Below are 25,709 nucleotides of genomic sequence, written 5' to 3' on the forward strand. Positions count from 1 at the left end.
TCTTATAATGTTCATCAGTTTCTGAAGTTTTGGTAATAGTGTCTCCACAAGAACTTTATAAAATTTTGCCGTAAAACCATCTGGACCTGGTGCTTTTCCTAACTTCATTGAATTAATTGCCTCCTCTATTTCTCCTCTCTCAACTGGTTTATTCAACACTGCCTCCATTTCTTCTGTTAAGGAAATTACCTTGATTTTCTCTAGATATGCATCAATTTTTTTTTCTATCCACACTCTGACTTTTAAATAGCTTGGCATAGTATTTATAAAATTCCCTTTTAATTCCTTCATGATCAACAATGTCTTTTCCTCCTGATACAATTTTGTTAATTACTTTTTTCTCCCTTCTCTTTTTCATTTCAAGCAAGATATTTTCCAGGTTTATTCGCTCCTTCAAAAGATTTCTATTAGAGTCTTTTTAGATTCCATTCCACTTCTTTATTTAGCAACTGTCTTAGTTGGCTTTGTAGTATTGTAATTTCTCTTATAATTTTCTTTTTCCCAGGTCGCTTTTTCAGCTTCTCCTTTTTTCCAATTTATTTCTGAATGTCCATCATTTGCTTATTTTTGGCTCTTTTATCTTTATTATTCAATGTAATTAAAATGCCCCTCATTACCGCTTTATAGGCATCCCACACAATTTGAAATTGAGTATCCTTATTTTCATTTATTTGGAAGAAGCATTTAGTTTCCTTTTCCAGAGACACCACTATCTCCTGTTTCTGTAGCAAGTCCTCCTTTATCCGTCATCTTGGAGTCTTTTTCCCTGACTTTGCAGACCACACTATTGGATTGTGGTCTGTCCTTATTTTAGGAAGTATTTCTATTTTTGTCGTTAATAGTCCCAAGATTTTTGTAGTCCATATCATATCAATTCTTGAAAAAGAATTGTGCCTTGCCGAAAAAAAAGTATAGTCACGTTCTTTGGGGTTTAGTTCCCTCCAAATGTCTTCTAAGCTCTCTTGTTTTACCAATTCAAAAAATGACTTCAGTAATTTTCCTTCATTATTTTTTTCCAGATCTGTCCAAAGTATTTTTTACTGTTCTATTAAAATTTCCCATTATCATAATTTGTTCGTGCACCACTTGGTCTAACTGTTGCATAATATCGTTTTAAAAAGAGTCTTTTGCTCCATTTGGGGCATAAATTCCCAACAACAAAGTTCTTTTGTAGTTCAACGTCACTTCCACTGCAATATATCTGCCATTGTCATCTTTAAAAATTAATTTTGAGTCTAATTCTTGTTTGATATAAAAAACTACACCCATTTTTTTCTCCTTGAACAAAATTCCATACCAAGTTGTTTGTTCCATAAAAATTTGTAATCAGTTTGTTTTATATGTACTTCTTGCAGGCAAATTATATTACATTTTTGTTTCCCAATCCAGTGAAAGGTTGCCCTTCTTTTTTGTGGTGAATTACGTTCATTTATATTCCAAGATATTAATTTGTAATCCATAATGGTTTTTATTTTTGATCTGTTCCCCCAAAGTCCTTATGCTCCCCCCAAAACTTTGTCATTTCCTGAGTGTTTGTGATGATAAATCTCTGTCCTTTAAATTCAAAGCTTAAACCCTCTGGGAGTTCCCATCTGTATCTCATTTCTTTTTCTCTCAGCTTTTGTGTCAACTTTTTATAAAGTCTCCTGTCGCTGATGACTTTCCTTGGCAATTCTTTCATGATTCTTACTCTACTGCCATTCACCTCCAATGTGCTCTTAAATTGTTTACTAAAAATTCTTCCCACCATATCCCTTGTCACAAACCTCATCACCACATCTCTTGGTAGTTTGTTTCTTCTGGCATACTCCGAATTTACCCTGTAAATGTAGTCATAGAAATTATCAGTTTCATCTGGGTCTTCTTCTAGAAATTCAGCAATAATTTTTATTATATATATCCTTAAGTCAGTCTCAGTAGATTCAGACACTCCTCTTAGCCGTATCTGATTTTCCATTAATTTGCAGTCTTGTAGTAATGCTTTCTCCTGCATTTTTTGAATAGTGGAATCCACTGTGTCCATTCTTATACCTTGGTTTTCACCTTTTCTTCCACCTCCTGAACCTTCTTTAACGTTGCTTGAGAAACTTTTCTGAGATCTTCAATGTCTTTTTTAATTTCTTCTGCAGTGGACTCAATGTCTTTTTTTAGTTCTTTCTTTATTTCTGATTCCATTATTATCTTTGCCAATCTTGCTTCCATAGTATCCATTGCATCTTGCCATTTGGCCATTTTTTTCTTCTTCAAGTGACCCAGCCCTCGTTCGGATCTGCTTTGTTACTGATTTTTGCACAGACATCACTTCATGCCCATTACTAAAATAGGCTCCAAAGTTGACCTCTCAGATTCAAATTTCAAGTACACAGTCTTATAGATTAGACCATGCCCTTTTATATAAGCCCAAAATCATCGTTCTCTGATGCTCCTAAATCCAGATATTAATTTTTTAAAGTTTTTTTTCTTTCAAAGTGGCGTTCGCGGCTTTTCTGTCCCTTTAAAAAGTTTTTTCCTTTTTTCTTCAAAACTGCACCAAAATTGATTCTAACATATAGTCCAATAGGTTTCACTTTTTTATGACAATATCTGCTGGCGCCACTGTTTTTCAATGTCCTGCTTTCTTTTAATTAATTTTTAAAATTTTGACCTTCTTATAATGACCGCTGGTACTTCTCTATGATTTGAATTCCTAGAGAGGGCTGGGAGGCTTGTTATTTTCCCTTCTTTTAATGGCTCCTTCCTTCCTTGCCACGAAGTCTTGTTTTCAGTGGTTAAGAAGTCTCGCCTTGTTTCAATGACGACATATCCTGTGTTAAGTTCACCAAGTCAGCAGTCCTCCTCGGAGAGGGTTGTCTGTTCCCGACCGTAAGTATTCAAAACAATATTTGTTTTTCCTCTTTTAATCTTATTCTTCCAATATCTCCAGTCCCAATTTTTACCCCTCCTTTATCTTCCTTAATTTAAGATGGTCTATTTGGATCCAGACCTTTGTTTTTATTTTAAATTAGTCTTATATAAGTCCCGGAGTGATAGATATAGATCTTTTACCCTCAATGCCGATATCCTTCTGAACACTGCTCTTTTCGAAAATAGATGTTAATGAGTCCCAAAGAAGCTTTGAATCTTGGTGAATTTAAGTCAACTTAATGACCTCAGAGATCCTCTGTAGATGATGGAATGCAGTCCTTCTCGGGGGACTCTTCAAAGCCAAAAAGGAACCCCACTGGAGTCCCTCGTCAGTCAAAGTAAATCCTCTCAGAACTTGATATGCATATCTTGGCCTTCTTCCTGCCTGGAAGAAGTAGGCAGCAGGTGTTGTAATCACCTTCTCTGCCCAGAACAGAGGTTCTGGTCTGCTCCTCAGCTGAGAAGCAGCTCAATCCGCCATAATCAAAACCCGGAAGCCTAAAAGGTGAAAATTGTACCTGTACGGCCACTCAGGAAGGGCAGTTTAGGTGACAATTTAGTTTTGACATTCCCAGGAAACAATGCAACAACACAACAATGGGGTAGCACATGGCATATTGACAGAGACGGGGAGAGGATGAATCACTAGAAGGGAAGAGATATTGAAGGGATTACCCATTCACACTGGCACATTCCTGTATTTTTCCATTGCATCATTCTGAAGAAGTGGGGGGGAAAAGTCGATCAGTGGCATGCCTTGCCATGCAGCCCAAGCCTTCCAAAATGGAGTTTTCCTGGTCTCCATCATGGGGCCTCCTGGGCATACAAACTTGACTGAGGGAGCCCCAAGGTTCTAGGGTCACCCACCATATTTGGCAGCACTCTGGTAACATGGTGATCAAGTGGGCAATCTGGTAAACTGCTTCTTCTGTGCTTGAAATTTGCTGCACTGGTAGCCAAATAATGAAATCTAGCCAGAAGTTCCTAGTGCTTGCAAACTGTTATGGCAAGCCCCAGAGCCTGAGTATCAGAGTCCCTGGTTTAATATTCCTGTTCCTAAAATGAAAGGTAACTCAGACGACAAAGACCAGTCATCCCTCATCCAGAAAGCAGACACAAAACAAATGTGGATGTATGAAACATATGAATAAAGGCCAATAAGGGCTTCACTACGAAACAGGAACAAATACCTTTCTACTAATTTTATACTCTCAAGGGGTCAGTATGCATATACAAACACACCTGGTAGGAATATACCATACACAAAAGAGAAAGATGGAAAGTCACAGTCCCAAAAATATGCCAAGCTCTTATCATGCCTTACAGAAGTAATGGGAAGGTCAAGCAATTGTAACCATGGACACCAAACTCTACACACACATACCTTACTGGCCAAAGTATCAGACATAAAAGACAGCCCCCCCCCCCCAAGAAGACTTGGAAGTTACCAGATGCATAAAATAAGTTTAACACACAAAACAAATTCTATTGTTCACTGAAAGGGTATTAGGACACAATTAACAGCCAAGTATGATGGCCCAAAAAGGAGTTGGTAGGATTTTTTGTGTGTACCTGAGACTGCAAGAATGGGGGTGAGGGGAATGAAAACGCTTGGGAGACCACAGCACATAATGGGCTACTTTTGGCCTGGACAAGCAGCAATGTAAGTAGCTCCTCCACAACTGTGGTGTTCTCTCTTGCAAGTGGGCAGGACTATATCTATACAGGATGGAATTTTAATATATAATATATAAACAATTAACATTAACATATGTTTTTAGTCTTTTGTTGCTTACGCATCTTTCAAAATGGGAAGAGTTAAGTGCAATAAAATAAAAATAACCAATTATTCTAGATGATGTAGCTCTAACAACATCTTAAGGATTTATGGAGATATGAAAGGGAGCCACAGTATAACGAAATCCTGAAGCTACATGGCATCATTTACAACCTGAAATTTAAAGAGACACTAAAGCTACAAAAACTAAAAAACATTTAACCAAATTAAAAGCAGCTTTGCAATAAAAGTAGTACATGGTGCAATTTATAAACACTGTTATGCAATCAATCTGTTTTTCCATTTTTGAAACTTTACTGCCTAATAAATAAAGGCTTTTAAAAATAAGGCTTTTGAAATGGTACTATTGCAATAATCTGCAAGTAGCAGAAAAGATAACCATCTCACACCACTGCAATAAATTCTTCAAATTTCTTTCACATATGGGATGAGTGCCTGCCTTTTGTGGACCAAGTACATTAAGATCCATTTGTGTCTGCATTTCATAACTCATTTCACAAGCAGCATTTTAAATGAAAAAAATTCAGTTTCACAAGCATCTAAGCAATCACAGATTTATAACTGTTTATTGTAGTTCCTCTAATATGACAACTTCAATACCACTTTGAAGGACTTCACTCCTGTTTTATACTACTGCTATGCTGGTAATATGTAGTCATGATAATTTATTAAATATAAATACAGCAAAATGTTCTGAAGACTTGCAATTCATCTTCTAAAACAAGAATTCAGAGGCAATAATAAAATCACTCATAAACAAATAGAAATAGTTGTTGTGATCCAATGGCAGTGGCCTGACATTTCTTTGTATGCCTTTGCAAGTGTGGTCAGTGTGTCAACAGGCTCTCTAAGATTTAAGAGATCAGTTATAATTTTGTATTTAAAGGTCTTTAAATTATTCAATTTATGACCGGAAAACCAGAATCAGATACTTGTTTTTTTTAAGTATTTTTAAAAGGTTGTGTGTGATATAAAGTCTCATATGAGAACGTAACAGATCAATAACAGCTCCTTTCACAATAAATCAGGCACACAGGAAACACATTCCTGTTTGCATTACCTGTGGCTGTTTCCCCAATTTGCTTCTGTGATCCAGCAATACATTAGGTCAATACTAAAAGACTCTCTGCTACTGTTAGCTTTCTGCCTTGTCAAAATGTGGGGTGCACAATGTTTCCATTACAGTCTTCAAAACAGTTCATTCTTCCAGTTAATTCACTTACCATGTGTTTCAAAGCTCCATAAATCTGCAGTAGAAATTCTTGTAATTTATGCAAGTGAAGGCAGACATCTTGCTGAGATTCTGGAGTGGTGATCTGACCCCACTCATGGGCTTTGTGCAGCCAAAACTCAAAGCTTGATTTTGTGATTCTAGCATCTTCAGCCATCCTGTAACATTGGGGTGCGGTGGGGGGGGGGGAGAAATGTGATAAATCTCTTCTTTTAGGAAAAGTATTGATATCACTCAGTACAAGAGAAAGTGGAGAATTTAAAATCTGTGTAATTCGCAATATTCATAAAATACACTATAAAGTTACAAAAGAAACCGTCCTGTTCATTATAGATATTTAATTAATTTATACTCTGCAATTTCTCACAAAAGGGGACTTAGGGCAGCTTACAACATTTACAGTACAATAAATATAAATGTAATTCAAATGAAACAATGAAACTGATTAAAACATCAGCTTGACAAACCAACCTGAAGGATTTAAACAACTTGCCAGCTCCCTGGTCTGTAACACTAACTGAAAGTAGCCTTGCATGTTCTATGGAATGCTGTAAGGCTCCCAAGGGCACAAACTTACCCAGGAAACTGGTTCCAGAGAGAAGGGGCAACTGCTGAAAATGCCTCTGCCCTGGCAGATGACAGGTGGGCAATTTGCTGGCCAGGCACATGTAGAAGACTCTGCAATGCTGATCTAAGGAGGTGAGGGGGTCCTACGGGGAAAGGTAGTCATGCTGGAGTTAAGAGTTGTGTGTTAACCACAAATTGATGGCACCCAACTCCAAATCTCCAGAAATCTCCACCAGAGGGTGTATATAGATCCTAAACATCACTGGAGAGAAGATCAACCCCTGTGGGACCCCACAGGGCCCAGACAGCCAATCTCTCTACACCAATGGCTATCCTCTGTGATTGTCCTAGGAGAAACAAGGAAAACCACTTCAGTGCAGATCTCCTCACTCCTAGGGAAGCTAGGTTGTCAACCAGGACCAACTGGTCAACTATGCCAAAACCAGCAAACAGATTCAAGAGGATAAGCAGGGCTGGACTGACTGTATCAAGGTGTAATCAGAAGTCGTCAACAAAGGCTACCAGGGCTGTCTCAATCCCAAACCCTAGCCTGAAACCAGACTGGAAGGGATCCAGGACTGATGTTTCTTCCATGAATGCCTGAAGCTCCATCATCTTTCCCAGGATACAGAAACATGCATAGGAATGTGCAACATATGACATGTCAGAAACAAACATTCATGTTTCTTCTTTATAAATTAAAGACTCCCTTGGGCCACAATATTTCATCCAGAAACCATGTTTGGAACAAGAGCAATACTGCTAATTCTCACCATTCACAAATTTGAAGACTTAATAAATCACAATATTCCTTATAAAATATTGTTGTTTTTATAAAAGTTCCAATAAAATTTAAATTATTTTTTAGAAAAAAAACAGTGAGGAAATCCGGTTTCCCATTTCATTATACCTCTCTAATATACCTGCCAAGAGAGAGGGAGGGAGGCAGAGAGAGAGAGAAAGAGAAGGTGAGGGGGAGAGGAAGAGAAAGAGAGAGGGGGCAAGAGAGAGAGAGAGGGAGGGGGGAGAGACAAAAAGGGAGAGAGAGGGGGGAGAGATGGAGGGAGGGAGGGAGAGAAAGAAGGAAGGGAGAGAGAGAGAGGGAGAGAGAGAGAAAGAGAGAGAGAGAAAGAGAGAGAGAGAGAGAGAAAGAGAGAGAGAGAGAGAGAGAGAGAGAAAGAGAAAGAGAAAGAGAGAGAAAGAAAGAGAGAAAGAGAGAGAGAAAGAGAGAGAGAAAGAGAGAGAGAAAGAGAGAGAGAAAGAGAGAGAGAAAGAGAGAGAGAAAGAGAGAGAGAGAGAAAGAGAGAAAGAGAGAAAGAGAGAAAGAGAGAAAGAAAGAAAGAAAGAAAGAAAGAAAGAAAGAAAGAAAGAAAGAAAGAAAGAAAGAAAGAAAGAAAGAAAGAAAGAAAGAAAGAAAGAAAGAAAGAAAGAAAGAAAGAAAGAAAGAAAGAAAGAACTGGCCCTTGGGGAGGAAAGAATACCAACATGGTTTGATGAACTCCATGGAGTATACTCTGACAACTGTCTGAAGGGACCCACTGCTAGTTGAGGAATGAACCTCTTCTGAGGGTTGTGTGGAGAACCTTAGTAAAACCTTCCACTATTCTTGTTGAACCTCAGTAGAAACAGCCAGTTTCCTTTTCACTACCCTTCCAGGAAGCCCCACCAAACAATGGGCACATCCACAAACCAATTGCCCTTTCACCACACCCCCTCCAGCCTAGAAATAGCAGCTCTCCAGCAGCCCTGGCCCCACTCAATGCACAGCAGCCAAGAAGGTCAGAGCGCCTGCTCCGGCTGCAACGCCACTGAGGATGTTCTCCGCAGCTGAGAACGAAACATCTGGAAGAAAAACTTTCTCCAGTAGAACACGGCACTTGAGCCCGAAAGATTCTACAAACCCTAATCATTTCACTATTGTTTGTAATGCCAGGTCCAGATTTTCTGGGGCGCAGCCAGACTGGCCCCCCATCAATAGATACAGCTAGGTGTCATTGGTTTCTATGATTCCATGATTCAAGTGTAGAATGTCAGTTCGGGGACAGGGCTGAACCAGGATTAAAGGCCTAGTGCAGAACTGGCCTAAGAGTTAGAAAAAGGCAAGGCCTGATCTAGGCAGGAAAAGAACTGAAGAGAGTGGCTCTCATAGGCAAGAGATAGGAAGCTGGAAAAAAATTGCTCCTGCCTCCCTGATCGGACAGTGGGAAACACGCATCAGAATGCCCTCCACCTTAGAGGGAGAAAACACGGCAGGAAATCTGTAATAGAGAAACATTAGGTGATGAGATTTCCAATCCTGCTTCACCATTCAGCCATACCTCCTTCCCAAAGCTCTTTTCATTTTTAAAATAACGGCATTATGGTTAGCTCAAAGTTAGCTATTTTTGAATGCTTAGTGCATAATAAAAATTCAAGGCAAATTGCTACAAGATAAAGTGTCCTAAAGAACATTGGAGACCAACTCATTGACACAACCACTGTGCTCAATCAACTCAGATACCATCTCAAATATGACATCATGTATGCACATCAATAATAGAGCAACTGAGCTGTTCTCATATCACTGCAAAACATCCTAATGTTGAGTAGCATGCCACCTGGAGTCCCTTGGAAGAAGAGCAGGATGAAAATTGTACTAGATTGATAGTTGAGGAGTACAAAGTCAGTTTTCCATAATTAATTGTTCAGACAATACGAATTGGCAGTGTTACCCTGCCTGTTTGTTTCTGCGTCTATGTAATTTATGCCAAACATATATATACCAAGTAATAGCCATTATAAAAGCTCTGGTGCTCTGTCTTCCAAAGAATGTGAACCAGGTCTGAAGTACACACTACTCAAGAATAGAGAGTACAAACCAGCAGACTGCTGCTTATGCAGCTGCAAGAGCTAAAAAGGCACCATCGGACCAAGTCTGACTTAACCATCAGACCTTACATAAGAGAAGCCATGTTGGATCAGGCCAATGGCCCATCCAGTCCAACACTCTGCGTCACACAGTGGCCAAAAATTTATACACACACACACTGTGGCTAATAGCCACTGATGGACCTCTGCTCCATATTTTTATCTAACCTTAACACTTTGTTAGCATAAATTATAGTTGGGAAAGGTCATTTAACCCATGACATTGACACTGAAAAGCTATTCTCTGTAGTTTATTTTCAGTTACAATTTAGTTCTTCCAGTTAATATCTACTACACTGCTGCGAGTGTAGATGCCTTTCACCACCCCCTTCTGCAACTGCTGACTCTTCTTCCTATTTCATTTCATGCTGCTACAAAATTACCACTGGCTGAGGCCTTCTTAGTTTATAATTTTGTTCAAATTACTCTGACTGCTTCTCCGGAGCGAACAAAATAAAGCCTTGCTCCTCCTGTCTCACAACCTCTCAAACACTTGTTGCTCGAACTGGGGAACCCTGCAGAGTTTAGGCATGGGGTATTTGTTACAACCTTCAGACTCTGTAAGCAGCATTTCTAACATGGAACGGATTATCTTTATTCTGGCAAGTGAGATATCTGGATTAGTGTCTGAGAGAAACAATATAGCCAGTAACTGTTGTTACCAGTTTTAAGGCTACAGTAAACCCATGGAATGTTAGAAACCCATTACCGAACATTTTATATATTAATTTAGCTGTGTTAGGGAAACTCAAATTAATGAGAACACAACTCATTAAACTGGTAAACAAAGTCTACAGAAATTGTTTAGTTCAAAGTCTAGAGGAATTGTTTAGAGAATTATTTCCTAAATCACATAGTATTTAGGGGGAAATCACATAGTAAAACAAGTAATACATTCTTCAGCAACCATTTTCCTCTCATAGCTCTTTATTTAAGTACTTTAATCTGTATATAAAATCACATGAACAGACCTGCATTTTGATAGTTTTTGTTCTATTTCCATTTAATATCTATACTACCAATCAGTATCATGTTCTTTCTGTAGTAAGAAAATGTGAGAAAGTCTGATAAATAATAAAATGAAAGTAGGAAATAGAATGGTCTAATTAGATCAATTTAGAGATTAACAAAGAAAAACATCTAGTCTATACTGCACAAACAATGTTCCAGGGGGGAAATGTTTTAAAGTAAAAAAAATGAAGTAATTTTTATTTATAAGAATACTTTTATTTTTCCAATTATAAAAAGTAAACATTACAACTATACAACCATAGGCTTACTATATAACATTTATAAAACTTACACTACAGATCACAATCACTAAGCCTCTAAACGAATTCTACAGCCCGACCACCAAACAATAAACCTAAATAAAAATTTTACATTGCCATACTTTCCCAAACTAAATACACATAAATATCTTTCATACAGATTCCACTACCTGTTGCTGCACATCCTGATAGTTTTTACAGTTATTCCAATAAAAAGGTAAAGGGTAGCCCCTGTGCAAGCGCCAGTCCTTTCCAACTCTGGGGTGTCGTCGCATCATGATGTTTTCATGGCAGACTTTTTTCGGTGTAGTTTGCCATTGCCTTCCCCAGTCATCTACACTTTCCCCCCAGCAAGCTGAGTACTCATTTTACCGACCTTGGAAGGATGGAAGGCTGAATCAACCTTGAGCTGGCTACCTGAACCCAGCTTCCACCAGGATCAAACTCAGGTCATGAGCAGAGCTTGGACTGCAGTACTGCAGCTTACCGCTCTGCACCACAGAGCAGTACAATAATGTCCAAATATCTGCAAATTTAACAGACCAGTCTTTCCAAGTTCACACATATCTATATCTTGTTCACTGACTATGTGAACCAGACAGACCCAGGTGGGCAGCCATGCTGCTCTGAGCAATAGAACAAAGTTGGAGACCAGTAGCACCTCTAAGACCAACCAAGTTTTATTCAGAATGTAAGCTTTTGTGTGCTAAAAGCACACTTCATCAGACAATAGTATGGGATGGCTGTTTCACTTCAAAGGAACTTCAAGAACAGAATGGAAAGGGGAATTGCTGAATCGCAAATTATTATGAAACTTGAACACCTCCACAGGATTGAACAGGGCTGTACTGTATTTCTTTTAGAATAGTGTATCAGAATAATATCTAATATTATGCAATATAACACAGTAGAAATCTTTCTGACAGAACTACTCTTAGAAAAGGATGCTGTTAGTTCAACCCATTCTTGAGAGGTATATATCCATTGTATTCTAACGTATTTTTGCATTAGTAATTGAATAGAGTAGACTCCAGCTTCATTCTACGGGAAAATTTTATTTAACCCATGCTTTAGAGAAGACCAATGGAACATTACAACAAATTCTAATTTATTACTCTTCACAATTAAGAAACCTAATGACATAAACATCAATCTCTAATTCTGATTTTTTTGCCTTTGCTGTTTTTTCTGCCCAGTCAATCCAAACCAACAATTCCCAGACCACAACTTATTATTCTTTTAATCTGCTTAAAACATCTTCACTGTTTTGCATACTAATTCACTGCTCTCTATGTATGTATGTAGGACTGCTAATTCCATCCCATACTATTGTCTGATGAAGTGTGCTAAACTTTTAGCACACAAAAGCTTACATTCTCGATGAAACTTTGTTGGTTCTTAAAGGTGTTACTAGACTCCAACTTTGTTACCAATAATACTGATTTTTCCATATAATTTTACACCCAGAGACTAAACCAAACCTGCTCACGACTTCTAATAAGCAATTAACTGAGATCATTGGATTCGTAACCATGAACTCTCTCTCTCTCTCATCATGTGTATGAAGTAATAATTTTCTCTTCCTTTCAACTATTGAAAAGCCAGAGATTGATTCTTCTCTCACTTTAATTGCCAGTACCTCTACAAAAATCAAACAATGATAACAAGAAACAATCCTGCCACACTCTGAGGCATAACTGAAAATGTGGAGGAAGAATACCTGGAAGCAAACTTGTACCCTTGAACCCCTATAAAGTAAAACAATCCATGTACAAATCCTTGTACCAAACCCAAAAGCACTCTCCTTCTTGCTCTCTCTTTCTCTCTCTCTCAAACAAAAAACCACAAACCACCAAGCAACCCTGTCAAACACCTTTTTCGCATCCATGAACAAAAAAGCTGCTGACAAATTATGCTCTCCCCTCCCCAAATTCAATAACTTTCAGAAGTTGCTAGACATTTGACATCCTATCAAGAAACTTATCTGATCTAATTCAAAGTTTAGCCAGCTGTCTTCCTAGTTTATTTGCAAACTTAAACAAGGATTGACTTCCTCTTAATAACATCTTCAATGCTTCATGAACATATAATAACCTGATCTTGTTTCCTGAATCCCAACATATCAAAATCCATTTTGTCCTGCTCAGATAACTGTTGTCCATTCTTTGCTTTGCTCATTCATCACTTCTACATGAGCGTTATTATTCTTTCTAGACCAGTAGGCCTGTTAGGAAATCAAGACCCCTCACGTATGCTTAAAGGTTTCCCAAACTATACAATAATTAAGATTTTTATAACATTGGGATTTTAAAAGTGCAGTATTTCCTCCTTTAATTTTACTACTCAATCTATTTGTAATAAAGATGCATTCATTTTTCATATTTTACACTCATACTTTTTCCCCCCGACAGATTAATCATAAATGGTCCATGATCAGCACATATCTCTCCAGTCCTTATATTACTTAAAGCTCTCAAAGCTCAACAAAACAAAAACAGACTGTTAGATTTCCCAGCATGAGAATAAGAAAGTGTTGGATGGAAATAACAAAAAACATCATATACATCATTCTCCTTCAACCAGTCTCTAAATCAGGGGTGTTGAACTCATTTGTTATGAGGGCCAGATCTGACATCTTTGTCACAGCTCAAAGACCTTATTAACATCAACTATTGTACAGTTTTTAAGGAGGTAACCAACACACTTAAATATTTAACCTTATCCTGGTTAGAGTGCATTCTAACGTATCTTAACCTTATCCTGGTTAGAATGCACTCATGTGATTAAGTCCTTTGTTTTTCCAAAAATGTTATATTTGTTTGGAGCACTTCCTATAGATGTTCCCTCTTTCATTATTACAAAAGTGGCAACTGGCATTGATTCAATTCATATGGAATTATAAGAAACCTAGAATTAAGTTTTCTACTGTTTGCAGATCCAAATTCAAGGGTAGCATATATTATCCTGATATTCTGCTATATTATAAAGCTACAATTTTAGCAATTATGGTTAAGTTACTTTATCTTAAATCCTTTCCTGGTTGGGCAAAAATAGAAGCTCATTTTATGCCTTACAAATACTATGAATTTCTTTGGCTTAAGAAAAAGGACAGCCCACATTGGCATTTTAGAAACCCATTTATAAAAGCTTTGTTAACTGTTTGGGACCTTAAGTGAGACTGTTTAGCATCAGGTATTTCTCTCCTTTAATCTTTCATGGGGCAGCCCTGGTTTCCTCCTGCTCATTCTCCAGGTTCCTTTCCAAATTGGAGACAGGCCTCATTGGTTTATTTGTTTGAAGTTATCTTAAAATGAGAAATCATATCGAAGCAGCAATTGGAGATGAAAGTCTCATTCCCTTTACTTGGTTTGAATATTTTCAAATATGTCGTCTTTTAAATGACTCATCACTCAAAGAGGCCAGATCAAGGCCAATTGTCAATTTCAAACATTTGTTATTGAACTCTAAGAAATCTAATACAGGCCTAATTTCCAAATTTTATCCAACCTTGTTGACTTTTTTGAATACTAACCTACTTTCTCATACCTCTCAGTGGCATAAAGACTGCAATTTAACATTATCTTCTGATCAATGGGACTGATCATTTGGGCTTTGGAAGCTTTACGTAAACAGTCACTAAATATTTTCCAGCAGAATTACAAATTAATGTCTGGATGGTGCTATGCTCCTCTGTGTTTTTCTCAGCGGAAGTATAAATTAATGTCAGGATAGTACTACACCCCTCTGTGTTTTTCTCATATCAACCAGCAATATCCTCCCCTTAGTGCTCTACTGCAGTGCTTTCTTACTACTACTACCATCATTTAATATGAGCCTATAACTATTTACCTGTATGATGTGCCTTTCCCGCGGGTGGTGCACTTTATTTGCTGTTTTACTTGTTTAATTTTAAAGCAGTGTTTTAACTCTGATCTGTAGTTTTTTATTATTGTATGTTGTGATCTGCCCTGAGCCCGTTTATGGGAAAGGGCGGAATATAAGCCTACTAAATAAATAAATTTGTTGGAGGAATTGTGATGCTGTTGTATCCTACTTCCACTGTTGGCGGGACTGCAAAATACCAGAAAACAAATCCCTGAGGCATCTAGCTTCTGATCAAAGACATTACTAATATCTCCTTCAGTAAAGACTTCACCCTCCAATCAATTTCTAAGCTCCTCAATCAAATGTTTCAAGAATTTGGGGGTGGTGGTGGTGGAATACAGGGCATAACAACTTAACATCATTCAGCTTCTTCTTAACAAACAGAAACCTCCCCTCTGGCTCTAATATTCACAGACAGACAATAAAGCATATCCATATCTATGTATCCAATAGCAAAGTCTGGTCCCCATTGGCAAATATCTAAATCCACAGATCAGGGGCACCCTGATGCTAAAGAGATTCCCCCCCCCCCCAAAGCTTTGGGAACCCTGTAGGTTTGCAGAAAAATCCCAAATCTTACCAAAAATATAATGGGGAAGGATCTAAATTGCCTTCCAATAAAAAATAAACTTACTATTGGAACTGGGGGTGGCCACTGCCACTGGGACACATTCTGGGTCCAGCCGCCATGACGGAGGATGTTGCAACCAGCTCCTTGTCTGATGGTGGCAGATGCCAGGAACAGCTTCTTACTCGGCTGCAGTGGATACTAGGTCAGTCTCTGGGCCCTACCATCACAAGCAGAGCAATCTGGGAGCTGCTCTGGGCCTGAAAGCATGGCAGAGCACTGTGGGAGAGGCTATGAACTTGGCCAGTGTGGTAGAAGACACTAAGCCATTCTGGGCTCAAAGTAGTTTCTAGGCACTGTGCTGCAAGCTAGTGGTGGGGCCTGGTACCAGTATGGGGAGAAATGGAATTCCCACCATGAGTCTCCTGCCCCCTGAACTGAGCCTTAAGGGCAACTGGCAGCAATGGGGGGAAGGATTCCCCCATGGATTTCTTGGGTCCCCACTTGTCTACTTCACTCAAATAATTCCAATTTCCACAACTGATCATTAATCCCTTTTTTAGCCTTTAATTATTTTGAACTTAAAGGTAACAGAATCTCTTTTATATTCCCCATGCATGTTAGGAACATCCCCAGCGGTAGCTGGGTTTTCAGGTAGCCGGCTGGAGGTTGACTCAGTCTTCCATCCTTCTGAGGTTGGTAAAAGGAGTACCCAGCTTGCTGGGGGAAAAGTGTAGATGACTGGGGAAGGCAATGGCAAACCACCCCGTAAAAAGTCTGCTGTGAAAACGTGAAAGCAACGTCACCCCAGAGTCAGAATCGACTGGTGCTTGCACAGGGGACCTTTCTTTTCCTTTTCTGCATGTTAGGAACATCATTCAGAGATTCTGCAACTACTTCCTCATCCTAAGTGTTTGCATAAAGAAATTTTTTGCCTCTTTGATAATTCTGGTTACTGTATCTCAATACAGACATTGCATAGCTGGAAAAAGTACAGAAGAGGATAACCAAGATGGTTAGAGGGCTGGGGCACCTTCCCTAGGAAGGCAGGCTGAAGAGTTTTGGACTTTTCAGTTTAGAAAAGAGATGACTAAGGGGAGACATGATAGAGACTTATAAAATTATGTCTAGAGAAAGCATTGACCAAAAGAAATTTTGCTCCCTCCCAAAATACTAAATCTCGAGGGCATCCAATGAAGCTGATGGGCAGTCGGGTTACAACAGACAAAAGGAAATGCTACTTTATGCAGAAAGAGATTAAAATGTAGAATTCGCTGCCAGAGGATGTAGTGATGGCCAGAGGAATAATCAGCTTTAAAAGATACATTCATGGAGGATGTAGCCATGGTGACTGAGGGAAATTCAACATTCAGAAGTACTAAACCTGAATCCCAGAGCTAGGAAAGGTCTCAGCCACTATGCCTTGTTGCTGGCCTTCCAGAGGAACAGTTGGGCACTGAGTGAGACAGGATGCTGGACTAGATGGACCATTGTTCTGATCCATCAGGGGCTTTTATGCTCTTAATCCTAATAATAAACCACTTTGTCTTGTATGTGTTAAAGAGAACACCACACCTATATTGTATTATCTGTTGTACATTGCCCAGAATCTGGCCTTGGCTGGAATGGGCAATTAAACAAGCCCAAACAACTACAACAATAATAATCCAAATTAAACACTTTTTTATTAAACATTTTTAAAACTACTTCTTTTCCTTAAAGTTATCAGTGAAACATCTGAGAAGCTTTGAACTTCTTGTCATTCTATTACCAACTGGGGGTTCTCTCTAAAAGCCCCAGAAACTTAATCTCTCACTCCCACATCATCTAATCTGACCAGCATATCTAGATTGACAGGCTTCTCCCCCTCCTAAAACCTCTCTTATTTATATTAAAAACTGAATCAAATTTAATCTCCTGTTGAAAGTCTGATCCTCACTGACCTGTATATAAATCTACTAGCTAGTTTTTAAGAGAATGAAGCAATTCTTATTATTTTAAAATGTATTCGGTTTTAATTAAAACAATACATTTTAAATACAGAGAAGTCACAATAAGACGGAAAACAGAGTTCAACAGAGAAAATGTCAACAATGAATTATATATAGTACATTTGTCTTCCTTATTAGTACCAGAGGCAGCTAAGTCACCTCAGTAGACATCAAGACCAACACTACCAATACCAAACACTAAAAGCTAACTGTTCAGTGCAATCCTAGGAAGATAAAATAACCTATCTAAGATAACTGGTTTCAGTGGGCTTAAACTGGAGTAACTCTGCATAGAACTCAATACTATGTAAAGTCTATGTTTAAGGTCTGAAAACTGCTAGAGAATATCCAGAAAATAAAAATCCCAAAGCCTGAACAGCAAAGAAGGCTATCTATAGTCCTTGTTAGGTGTTATGTCTCTGACACTCCTTTTGCACATGCTAGAACAGCATACTGTGCACAATCACCAGTTTGTCTGAACAGGATGATAGGTAAATTTTGCAATCTAAGCACAAAAACATTCCTCCAAATCTATGTTAGGCCATTCATAATGGATCTGTAAAACATGCCCCTTACAGACAAAAAAATGATGACAGTGTGTAGTATGCTCTCCTAGTATGTCCATCAGGAGCACCAGAAAAGGATTTTATATGCCTCCAAAATAGCACAATATTAAGACTGACTGTGATTCTCTTGTTTCTAACAAAAACTAAAAAGAAAAAGGGCAAGGGCAAGAACACTGATGTAGGAAACAATTTTTAAAAGTTCCATCCTCCCAAAAATCCAATGGTATTAATTACAATGATCAGGTATAGAGACCTAACGTATGTGCAACAAGATTTTGCATTTCATAACATCTCTATAAGGTGAATAAAATACTTCAATTTTAAAGCCGAAGAAGCAATAGTAACTTGATCGTATCTGTGTCGCTCATCTGGAAACTGTACTGAGACATTTGTTTGGGTTTTTATGCCACGTTTCCAATGAAAATGTGGCATAAACGTGGCAGTAGGGATGCTGCATAGGGGCAATACGAACAAAGATTCAGCAAAGGAACAACAGATTTCCCACTGACCATGTATACACATGAGTCTTACTCGATCAGCAACTAATATTTAAGAGGTCATCAAGGAAACAGAAAGTGACTCTAGGGCAGGGGTGTCAAAAGCCTGTCCCATGGGCCTGATCCGGCCCCCAGAGGGCTTCTATGCAGCCTGCTATGGCCTGCTTCCCTCTCCCTCTTGTCCTGCTTCTGTAGTCGCCATTTTTTTTCTCCATGGGATTGAGGCAGCTGACCAAAGCAGCCTGTCCTCACACCTTCCCTCTTCCCCCTGGGAGGGGGAGTGAGGAGGAGCCTCAGCCAATGGAGGAGCTTGGTTCTGTAGCTCTGCTTTCCTGTGTGATTGAGCCTGGCACAGCTAGAGCTCTCTCAATCAAAGCTAGAGCTGTGCCAGTCTCTCTCAGTAGTTTTATTCAAAGTAAGTAAGAGCTTTTTGCCTTGCCCCTCTCTCTCCTGTTAAGCTGGTTTTGCCAGGGCTTTCCTGGGTGTAACTGGCTTCCCTCCTCCTTTTCACTCTTTCTCAATAGGAAAGCTATGTGAACTGTTTAGATGAGGAATAGCAGGAGAGGTGTGCGCATGCTCTAAGGAGGAAGAAGCTGGTGCCTTCCTCCTCCGAGAAGGAAAAAGAATTACGACCTAAAAGGAATGTAAACATCTCTACTACAGTGTGAGAAATAGATAGGAGAGTGTCTAAGGAAATAGAGAACAGTCTGATTTGAAAATTTAGTTGCGGTGTATGGTAAGAAAATTTTATTGAGCTTTCAAGATAAGAAGTCGACATTAGCCATGATTGATTGCTTAAAATGGCAACTACAGTGAAAGGGCTATCGGAGCAAATGACACCATTTCAAAACTTAGTGTGAGAATCCAATGAGATTAGAGCTGAAATTGCAGAAATAAAAAAGGAGGTTTGCCAATTAAATATGGAGTTGAAAGGGGTTAAAGAACTGGCACTGAAAGCTGATAACGCCACAAAAGAAAATAAGATGCAAATTAGTCAGCTGAAGAAACAAATCACTGAGCTTTCGGACAGGAACAGAAGGGCTAATTTAATTGTACATGGAATCTCAGAAGAAGTAGATGCAAAACAGCTAAAGAAGAGCATGATGGAATGGATTTCAGAGCAGGGAATAAAATTAAATGAAGAGCAGATAGAGGAGGGACGGTGGCTCAGTGGTAGAGCATCTGCTTGGGAAGCAGAAGGTCCCAGGTTCAATCCCCGGCATCTCCAAAAAAGGGTCCAGGCAAATAGATGTGAAAAACCTCAGCTTGAGACCCCTGGAGAGCCGCTGCCAGTCTGAGAAGACAATACTGACTTTGATGGATCAAAGGTCTGATTCAGTATAAGGCAACTTCATATGTTCACAGAGCGAGTACATAAACTGCGGAGTAAAACGAGAGGAGGGGAACCACGTCCTGTGATAGTTAAATTTGTGAGGGAGAAATTACAACAAGTATTCCTAGCTCTGAAGAACAAACAACTGGAACATAAAGGGGAAAAGGTTTTCGTAAGGCAAGACTTTTGTCAGGAAACATTGCAACAAAGGAGCTTAATGAAACCATATGCTGAGAGGCTTTTCCAGAACAAAATACAGATCACATGGGCTTACACAGCTTCTACAGTAATTTTCAGAGAGAGGAAAAGACTAATGGCAAGAAACCCAGCTGAAGCAGTGAAACTACTAGAGAAATTAGGAATCGACCCAGGAGACATTGACTCCCAACAGATGGAGGAGACGTCAATATTGGAAGAATAAGAAGAAGAATCTACTACACACCAGGACCAACGGCAAAGGACGCTCTCATAAGAAAAAGGAAGTATCCATAAAATAAGATAAGAGGTCATACGTTAAGGATATAATTAAGGTTGGAAGAGGGGGAGGATGTGCATACCCAAAGTCATAGAAAGGGGATGAGGAATCACCCCCAGCCACAAGCTCTATGTCAGGGGCAGGAGGGAGGGGGTGGAGGAGGAGGAGGGGAAGGGATGTTGGGATGCAGGAAGGGAAGGATAACAAAAGTAAATGTTCTGCCAGAGGGACGGGGGAATTTTAGTGCAATAGAATATGGTTAGAATGTTGAAGATGCTTTCGCTGAATGTCAATTGTCTAAATTCTAATCTCAAAAGGTATAGACTTGCTAGATTTATAAAGCAACAAAATATATTTATTATGTGTCTACAGGAACACACAAAACCAAAAAGGATACTAAACCATTATTTAATGACCCACGGTGGGAGGTGTTAGCTGAAGCAAGAAGTACTGCTAAAGCAAGGGGAGTGGCAATTCTGGCACATAAAAGGAATGACATTAAATTGATAGAGGTATTAAGTGATGGGGAAGGAAGATATCTTATGGCTAAATGCTCCTTTCAAAATAGATTGATAACATTGATAAATATTTATGCCCCAAACAAAGGATGGAAAAATTTTTTAGTAAAGGTATTACAAAAGTTACAGAGGTTTTCTAAAGGAGAAGTGATAATAGCAGGAGATTTTAACATTGATGTCACTAAAGACAAAATCTCTCTCTCTCTCTCGGCTTGGCTTTGCGAACGAAGATTTAAGAAGGGTGCAATAGTCCACGTTTGCTGCAGGCTCGCTGGTGGCTGACAAGACCAATGTGGGACAGGCAGGTCCGGCCACAGCGGCTGCAGGGAAAAGTCTGATTTAGGGTTGGTCCTGTAGCAGTGCGATTCTTCCTCAGTCTCCGTTTGTCCTCAAGACCAGCTATGCGTGTGTTCTCAAAGGAAGAGACAGCCTGGTGGATGGTGTGCCTCCATGCTTTGCGATCTGAGGCTAGGTCAGACCACTGGTGATGGTTGATGTGACAGGTGCTAAGGGATTTCTTCAAGGAGTCCTTGTACCTCTTCTTTGGTGCCCCTCTATTTCGATGGCCGGTGGAGAGTTCGCCATACAGGGCAATCTTGGGAAGGCGGTGGTTTTCCATCCTAGAAATATGCCCTGCCCAGCGCAGCTGCGTCTTCAACAGCAGTGCCTCGATGCTGGTAACCTCTGCCCGCTTGAGGACTTCAGTGTTGGTCACAAAGTCACTCCAGTGGATGTTGAGGATGGTGCGAAGGCAGCGCTGATGAAAGCGCTCAAGGAGTCGCAGGTGATGACGGTATAAAACCCACGATTCGGAGCCATAGATGAGGGTTGTCATCACAACCGCTTTGTAAACATTGATCTTTGTGCCTTTTTTCAGATGCTTGTTGCTCCACACTCTTTTGTGCAGTCGGCCAAATGCACGGTTTGCCTTTGCCAGCCTGTTGTCAATCTCCTTGTCGATCTTGGCATCTGAGGAGATGATGTCACTAAAGACAAAATAATTAGGTGGAAAAAGTGGAATCTGATAGAAGCATACGAGGCTTTAGGTCTGAACTCCCAACCAACTCACTTTTCCAGTAGGCACAAAACAGCTTCATGTTTAGATCACATAATATTTCAAAGATCAAATAATTGGGAATTGACAAGAATAACAACTCATTCAATATGGATCTCTGATCATGCCCCATTGAGTATAGAAATAGAAATAAAAGGTGAACAGGTTAAAAGAATATGGAGATATAATAATATGATTATGTCTAAAGAAAAAGATAAAAAAATTATGGAAAATCAGTTAAAATTATATTTTAAGGAAAATAGAGGGACAGTGGCCACAGATATTCTTTGGGATGCAGTTAAAGCAGTAATTAGGGGGCAATGCATAATGACGGAAAAGGAATAAAAAAGAATGGTTTTCTAATAAGACAGGAAAAATACAAGAATTGGAAACGTTACAGAGATACCAAGCAAAAAAATTTTGCCCAAATAGGTAAAAATTAATTAAAGAACTTAAGAGACAATTAGATTCTCTTGACTCTGGCACTCTGGAAAAAACAAACTATGGTAAGGAATGAATTTCAGAGGATCACAATAAACTCAAATAGGAGATTGGCAAACTATTTGAAGGGTAGAAGGCATAAACAAAAGGTGAAAAGTATAAGAACACATGTAAACACAACGCAGGACCCAAATGAGATTAGAGAAACCTTCCTGGATTTTTATAAAACTTCATATGCAAAAAAAGACATAGTTGAATTCAGGGAGCAAATAGGAATAAATTTAAAAGATCAAGATAAAGAAAATGTAGAGAAAGAAATCACAACCCAAGAAATAGTTGAAGTAATAAAGGGTTTAAAAACTGGCAAATCTCCGGGATTAGATGGCTTTACAGCAGAATTCTACAAGGAAATGAAAGGAGTATTGATCCCGGAACTGCAAACAGTGTTTAACATTATCCTAAAGGGAGGAAAGGCTCCAATACTTGGAGGAAAGCGGAAATAACTTTAATACTGAAACCTCAAAAAGATCCTCAAGAAGTGGGGTCATACAGTCCAATAAGTTTATTAAATCAAGATTATAATTTTTTTGCCAAAATAATGGTGAATAGACTGCGAAATGTAATATCTCACATAATAAAATTAGATCAGTATGGGTTTGTGAAAGGTAGAAGTATAGCACACCCTATAAGAAATATATTAAATGTAATATGTCATAGTCACGCTAAGAAATTAGGACTACTTAAATTAGATGTATATAAAGCATTTGACACATTGTCTCATGAATTTTGTGGTCCATAATGTTGAAAAATGGAATCGGCCAGCCATTTATAAATACAATTCAGTAAATCTACAGAGAAGGCACAGCAGTGATAAGAGTGAATAACGAACATACGGGACAATTTCCAATTTTAAGGGGAGTAAGGCAAGGTTGTCCACTCTCACCAGCCTTCTTTATAATGGCGATGGAACAACTGGCTGAAAGAATTAGGAATTCAGGCAGAATAGAAGGATGCAGGACGGGCAAGGAGGAAATGAAAGTTAATTTATTTGCAGATGATATAATTATGATTATATCAAATCCCAAAGAGGGAATTAAGGAAACGAAAATCATATTAGACGACTTTGAAGCAATATCAAGATTAAGAATTAATATGGGAAAATCAGAAATAATGTATTATAATGTGAATCTGAAGGAAAGGAAGGAAATTAATAGGTTAACCAAAATAGGAATGCATGTCAGGAAATTTACATATTTGGGAATAGAAATTCATAAAAATATTAATAAGATAGTGGAAAAAAACTATAAAAAGGTATGGGAAAATATAACAAGAGATATGAAGGGATGGAGGAGGAAAACCATGAGTATAACTGCTAAAGGAAAGTGTTATAATGTTTTGGATACCAAAATTATTATATCTATTCCAAACAATACCATTAGAAATGGGTAAACAAAAAATGAATAATTGGAACACAAAAATACGAGAATGGGTTTTTTGTACTAAGAAATTTAGAAATGCAAAAAAGTTAGTATATAATCATAACTCTGAGCTAGGTTGGGGAGTACCGGACATAATAAACTATTATGAAGCTTTTCAACCTAAAGCATTACTAGAAAGAGATGGGAATCAGAAATGGGTTAGGTTTGAAAATGAAGCTAACAAAGGGGTAGGGAAATTTGGTATTTTTATAAATAAATGGACTAAAGATCTTAAATTGGATACAGGACCAAGGAAAAGTACATTAATGATCTGGAGAAAGTGGCAGCCAAAATGGTTAAAACGAATATCTAGATGGTCGCCTTTGGAAACTTTGGAAGAGGAAGGCATAGACTATAGATGGGGGGAACTACTTAAACAAAAAGGATACAGTAGAGTACAGGACTTATCTGCAAATAGTTTAAAACCATTTCAAGCTTTAGAGGAGGCAGTAGGTACAAAATACTGGTTAAAAGCTGCAGACTTATACACAAAAATTTAAAAAGATAATTGAAAATAGTGATATAAATATAGAAGAACCGATAGAAGAGATTTATAAATTAATGGAAAAAACCAAAAGAGGATTGGTAGGTGTAATCTATAAGAAAATGACCTCAGATGAAAAAGGAATAATAGACCACCTCCAAAGAAAATGGAGTACAGGAACTCAAATAACAGAACAAAAAGCAAAAAAATTAATGGAAGGAATTAAGAGAATAAAAATATATAAATTTAGGGAAATGGAGCTAAAATTTTATATCAAATGGTACAGAACCCCAGCCACATTAGCCAACATGCTGCTGGCACTGCAAAAAAAATGAAAGGATGGTACACTCACAAGTGGTGGGAATGTCATGAGGTCAAAATAGTATGGGAAAATATAGTAAGAATAATAAACAAGCTCTTTCAAGTAAAGCTGAATATAGATTTTGAATTGATGTCAATGAGCGTTCTAGGTAATGAGATAATAGGGAAAAAGAACCAAGATCTATTAAAAGCGATGATATTAGCTGGTAAAGCAGTAATAGCAGTAGGGTGGAAAGATAAAAATAAATGGACAGAAAAAGCCTGGCATAATTAATTGTTTGAATTTGTTCAGTCAGATATAATGGATATTACAAACCAGGATCTGCCATGGGAAGATAGAATATCGTGGATTAAGCTGGATACCTGAGCTGGATAAAAGAGGAACAGAAGGAAGACGTTCAATGGAAGCTTCAAGCCCTATGCCACCGGCTGAAAGAAATCTAGATCGAGAGGGGAGGGATGGGGGAGGAAAATTTATAATGGAACAATGAGACAATGGAAATTGTACATTCTAATTATTAAACAATAAAAATGTATATATATATAAAAAAAGATGAGGAATAACAAGAAGCCAGTGAGATGGAGACTGGGAATTTTGAATTTAGATTTCCCAGATATTATGCTGATACTGACTACTATACACTGCTGTCGCTCTGTTCCTGCACTGCCTCATAGGAGCTGCAGTTATTTTTCTGAGGACTATAGCTTTGTAGATAAACACATAGCCCTCAGTCTGTGTCATGGTTCCTGCACATGTTCTTGATCAGTACACAAAGCATCTTATGTACAAAAGCTTACAATGTCCAGCCATTTCATGTTTTCCCCTGAGTCCTAAGGGGAGCACTGACCAGAAGGGTTCTGTCATAAATGGCAATAAATCAGAAGTAGGTTTGCAAAACAAAATATTGCAAGAGTGCTCATGTTTTATGCATGTTTTAAGTTTTAAAAAAAATTAGTGTGTTTGTCTATGCCCTTCATAAAGTTTACATCTCCGCTACCTGGTATTACATTTTATGATGCACATGGTCCAACCCAATGAGGTCTCATTTATGTCAGAGCTGGCCCTCATGAGTTTGACACTCCTGCTCTAGGGCAGAGGTCCCCAACCCCTGGGCCACAGACCAGTACTGGTCTATGGCCTGTTCGCAACCGGGCCATGAGTTGTATAATCATTTCATTATATATTACAATGTAATAAAAGTGCACAATTGTATCATCCCGAAACCATCTCCCCCCACGGGTTTGTGGAAAAACTGTCTTCCACAAAATCGGTCCCTGGTGCCAAAAAGGTTGGGGACCACCGCTCTAGGGAGTCCACGCCAATTCTCCAGCTGCCTTCACTTCTGTTGAAAAGCACTTCCCCCATGGCACCAAATGAAGAGCTAGGTACAGTTAGGGTAGCAATTGCCTCATGATATCA

General features: G+C 38.6%; 1 protein-coding gene across 3 annotated transcripts in view; it reads right to left on the reverse strand.

Moving 5' to 3' along the window:
• Positions 1-25,709, reverse strand: part of FANCC (FA complementation group C) — a 141,195-nt gene that overhangs the window by 108,301 nt on the left and 7,185 nt on the right. For all 3 annotated transcript variants that reach the window (XM_060235454.1, XM_060235455.1, XM_060235453.1), the window contains exon 2: positions 5,926-6,091. In XM_060235454.1, coding sequence (XP_060091437.1) covers positions 5,926-6,090 — 165 coding nt within the window. In that variant the 5' untranslated portion in view covers position 6,091. The remainder of the gene's footprint in view (positions 1-5,925; positions 6,092-25,709) is intronic.

The sequence above is a fragment of the Heteronotia binoei genome, chromosome 4 (genome assembly GCF_032191835.1).
Source record: "Heteronotia binoei isolate CCM8104 ecotype False Entrance Well chromosome 4, APGP_CSIRO_Hbin_v1, whole genome shotgun sequence".
Classification (NCBI taxonomy): domain Eukaryota; kingdom Metazoa; phylum Chordata; class Lepidosauria; order Squamata; family Gekkonidae; genus Heteronotia; species Heteronotia binoei.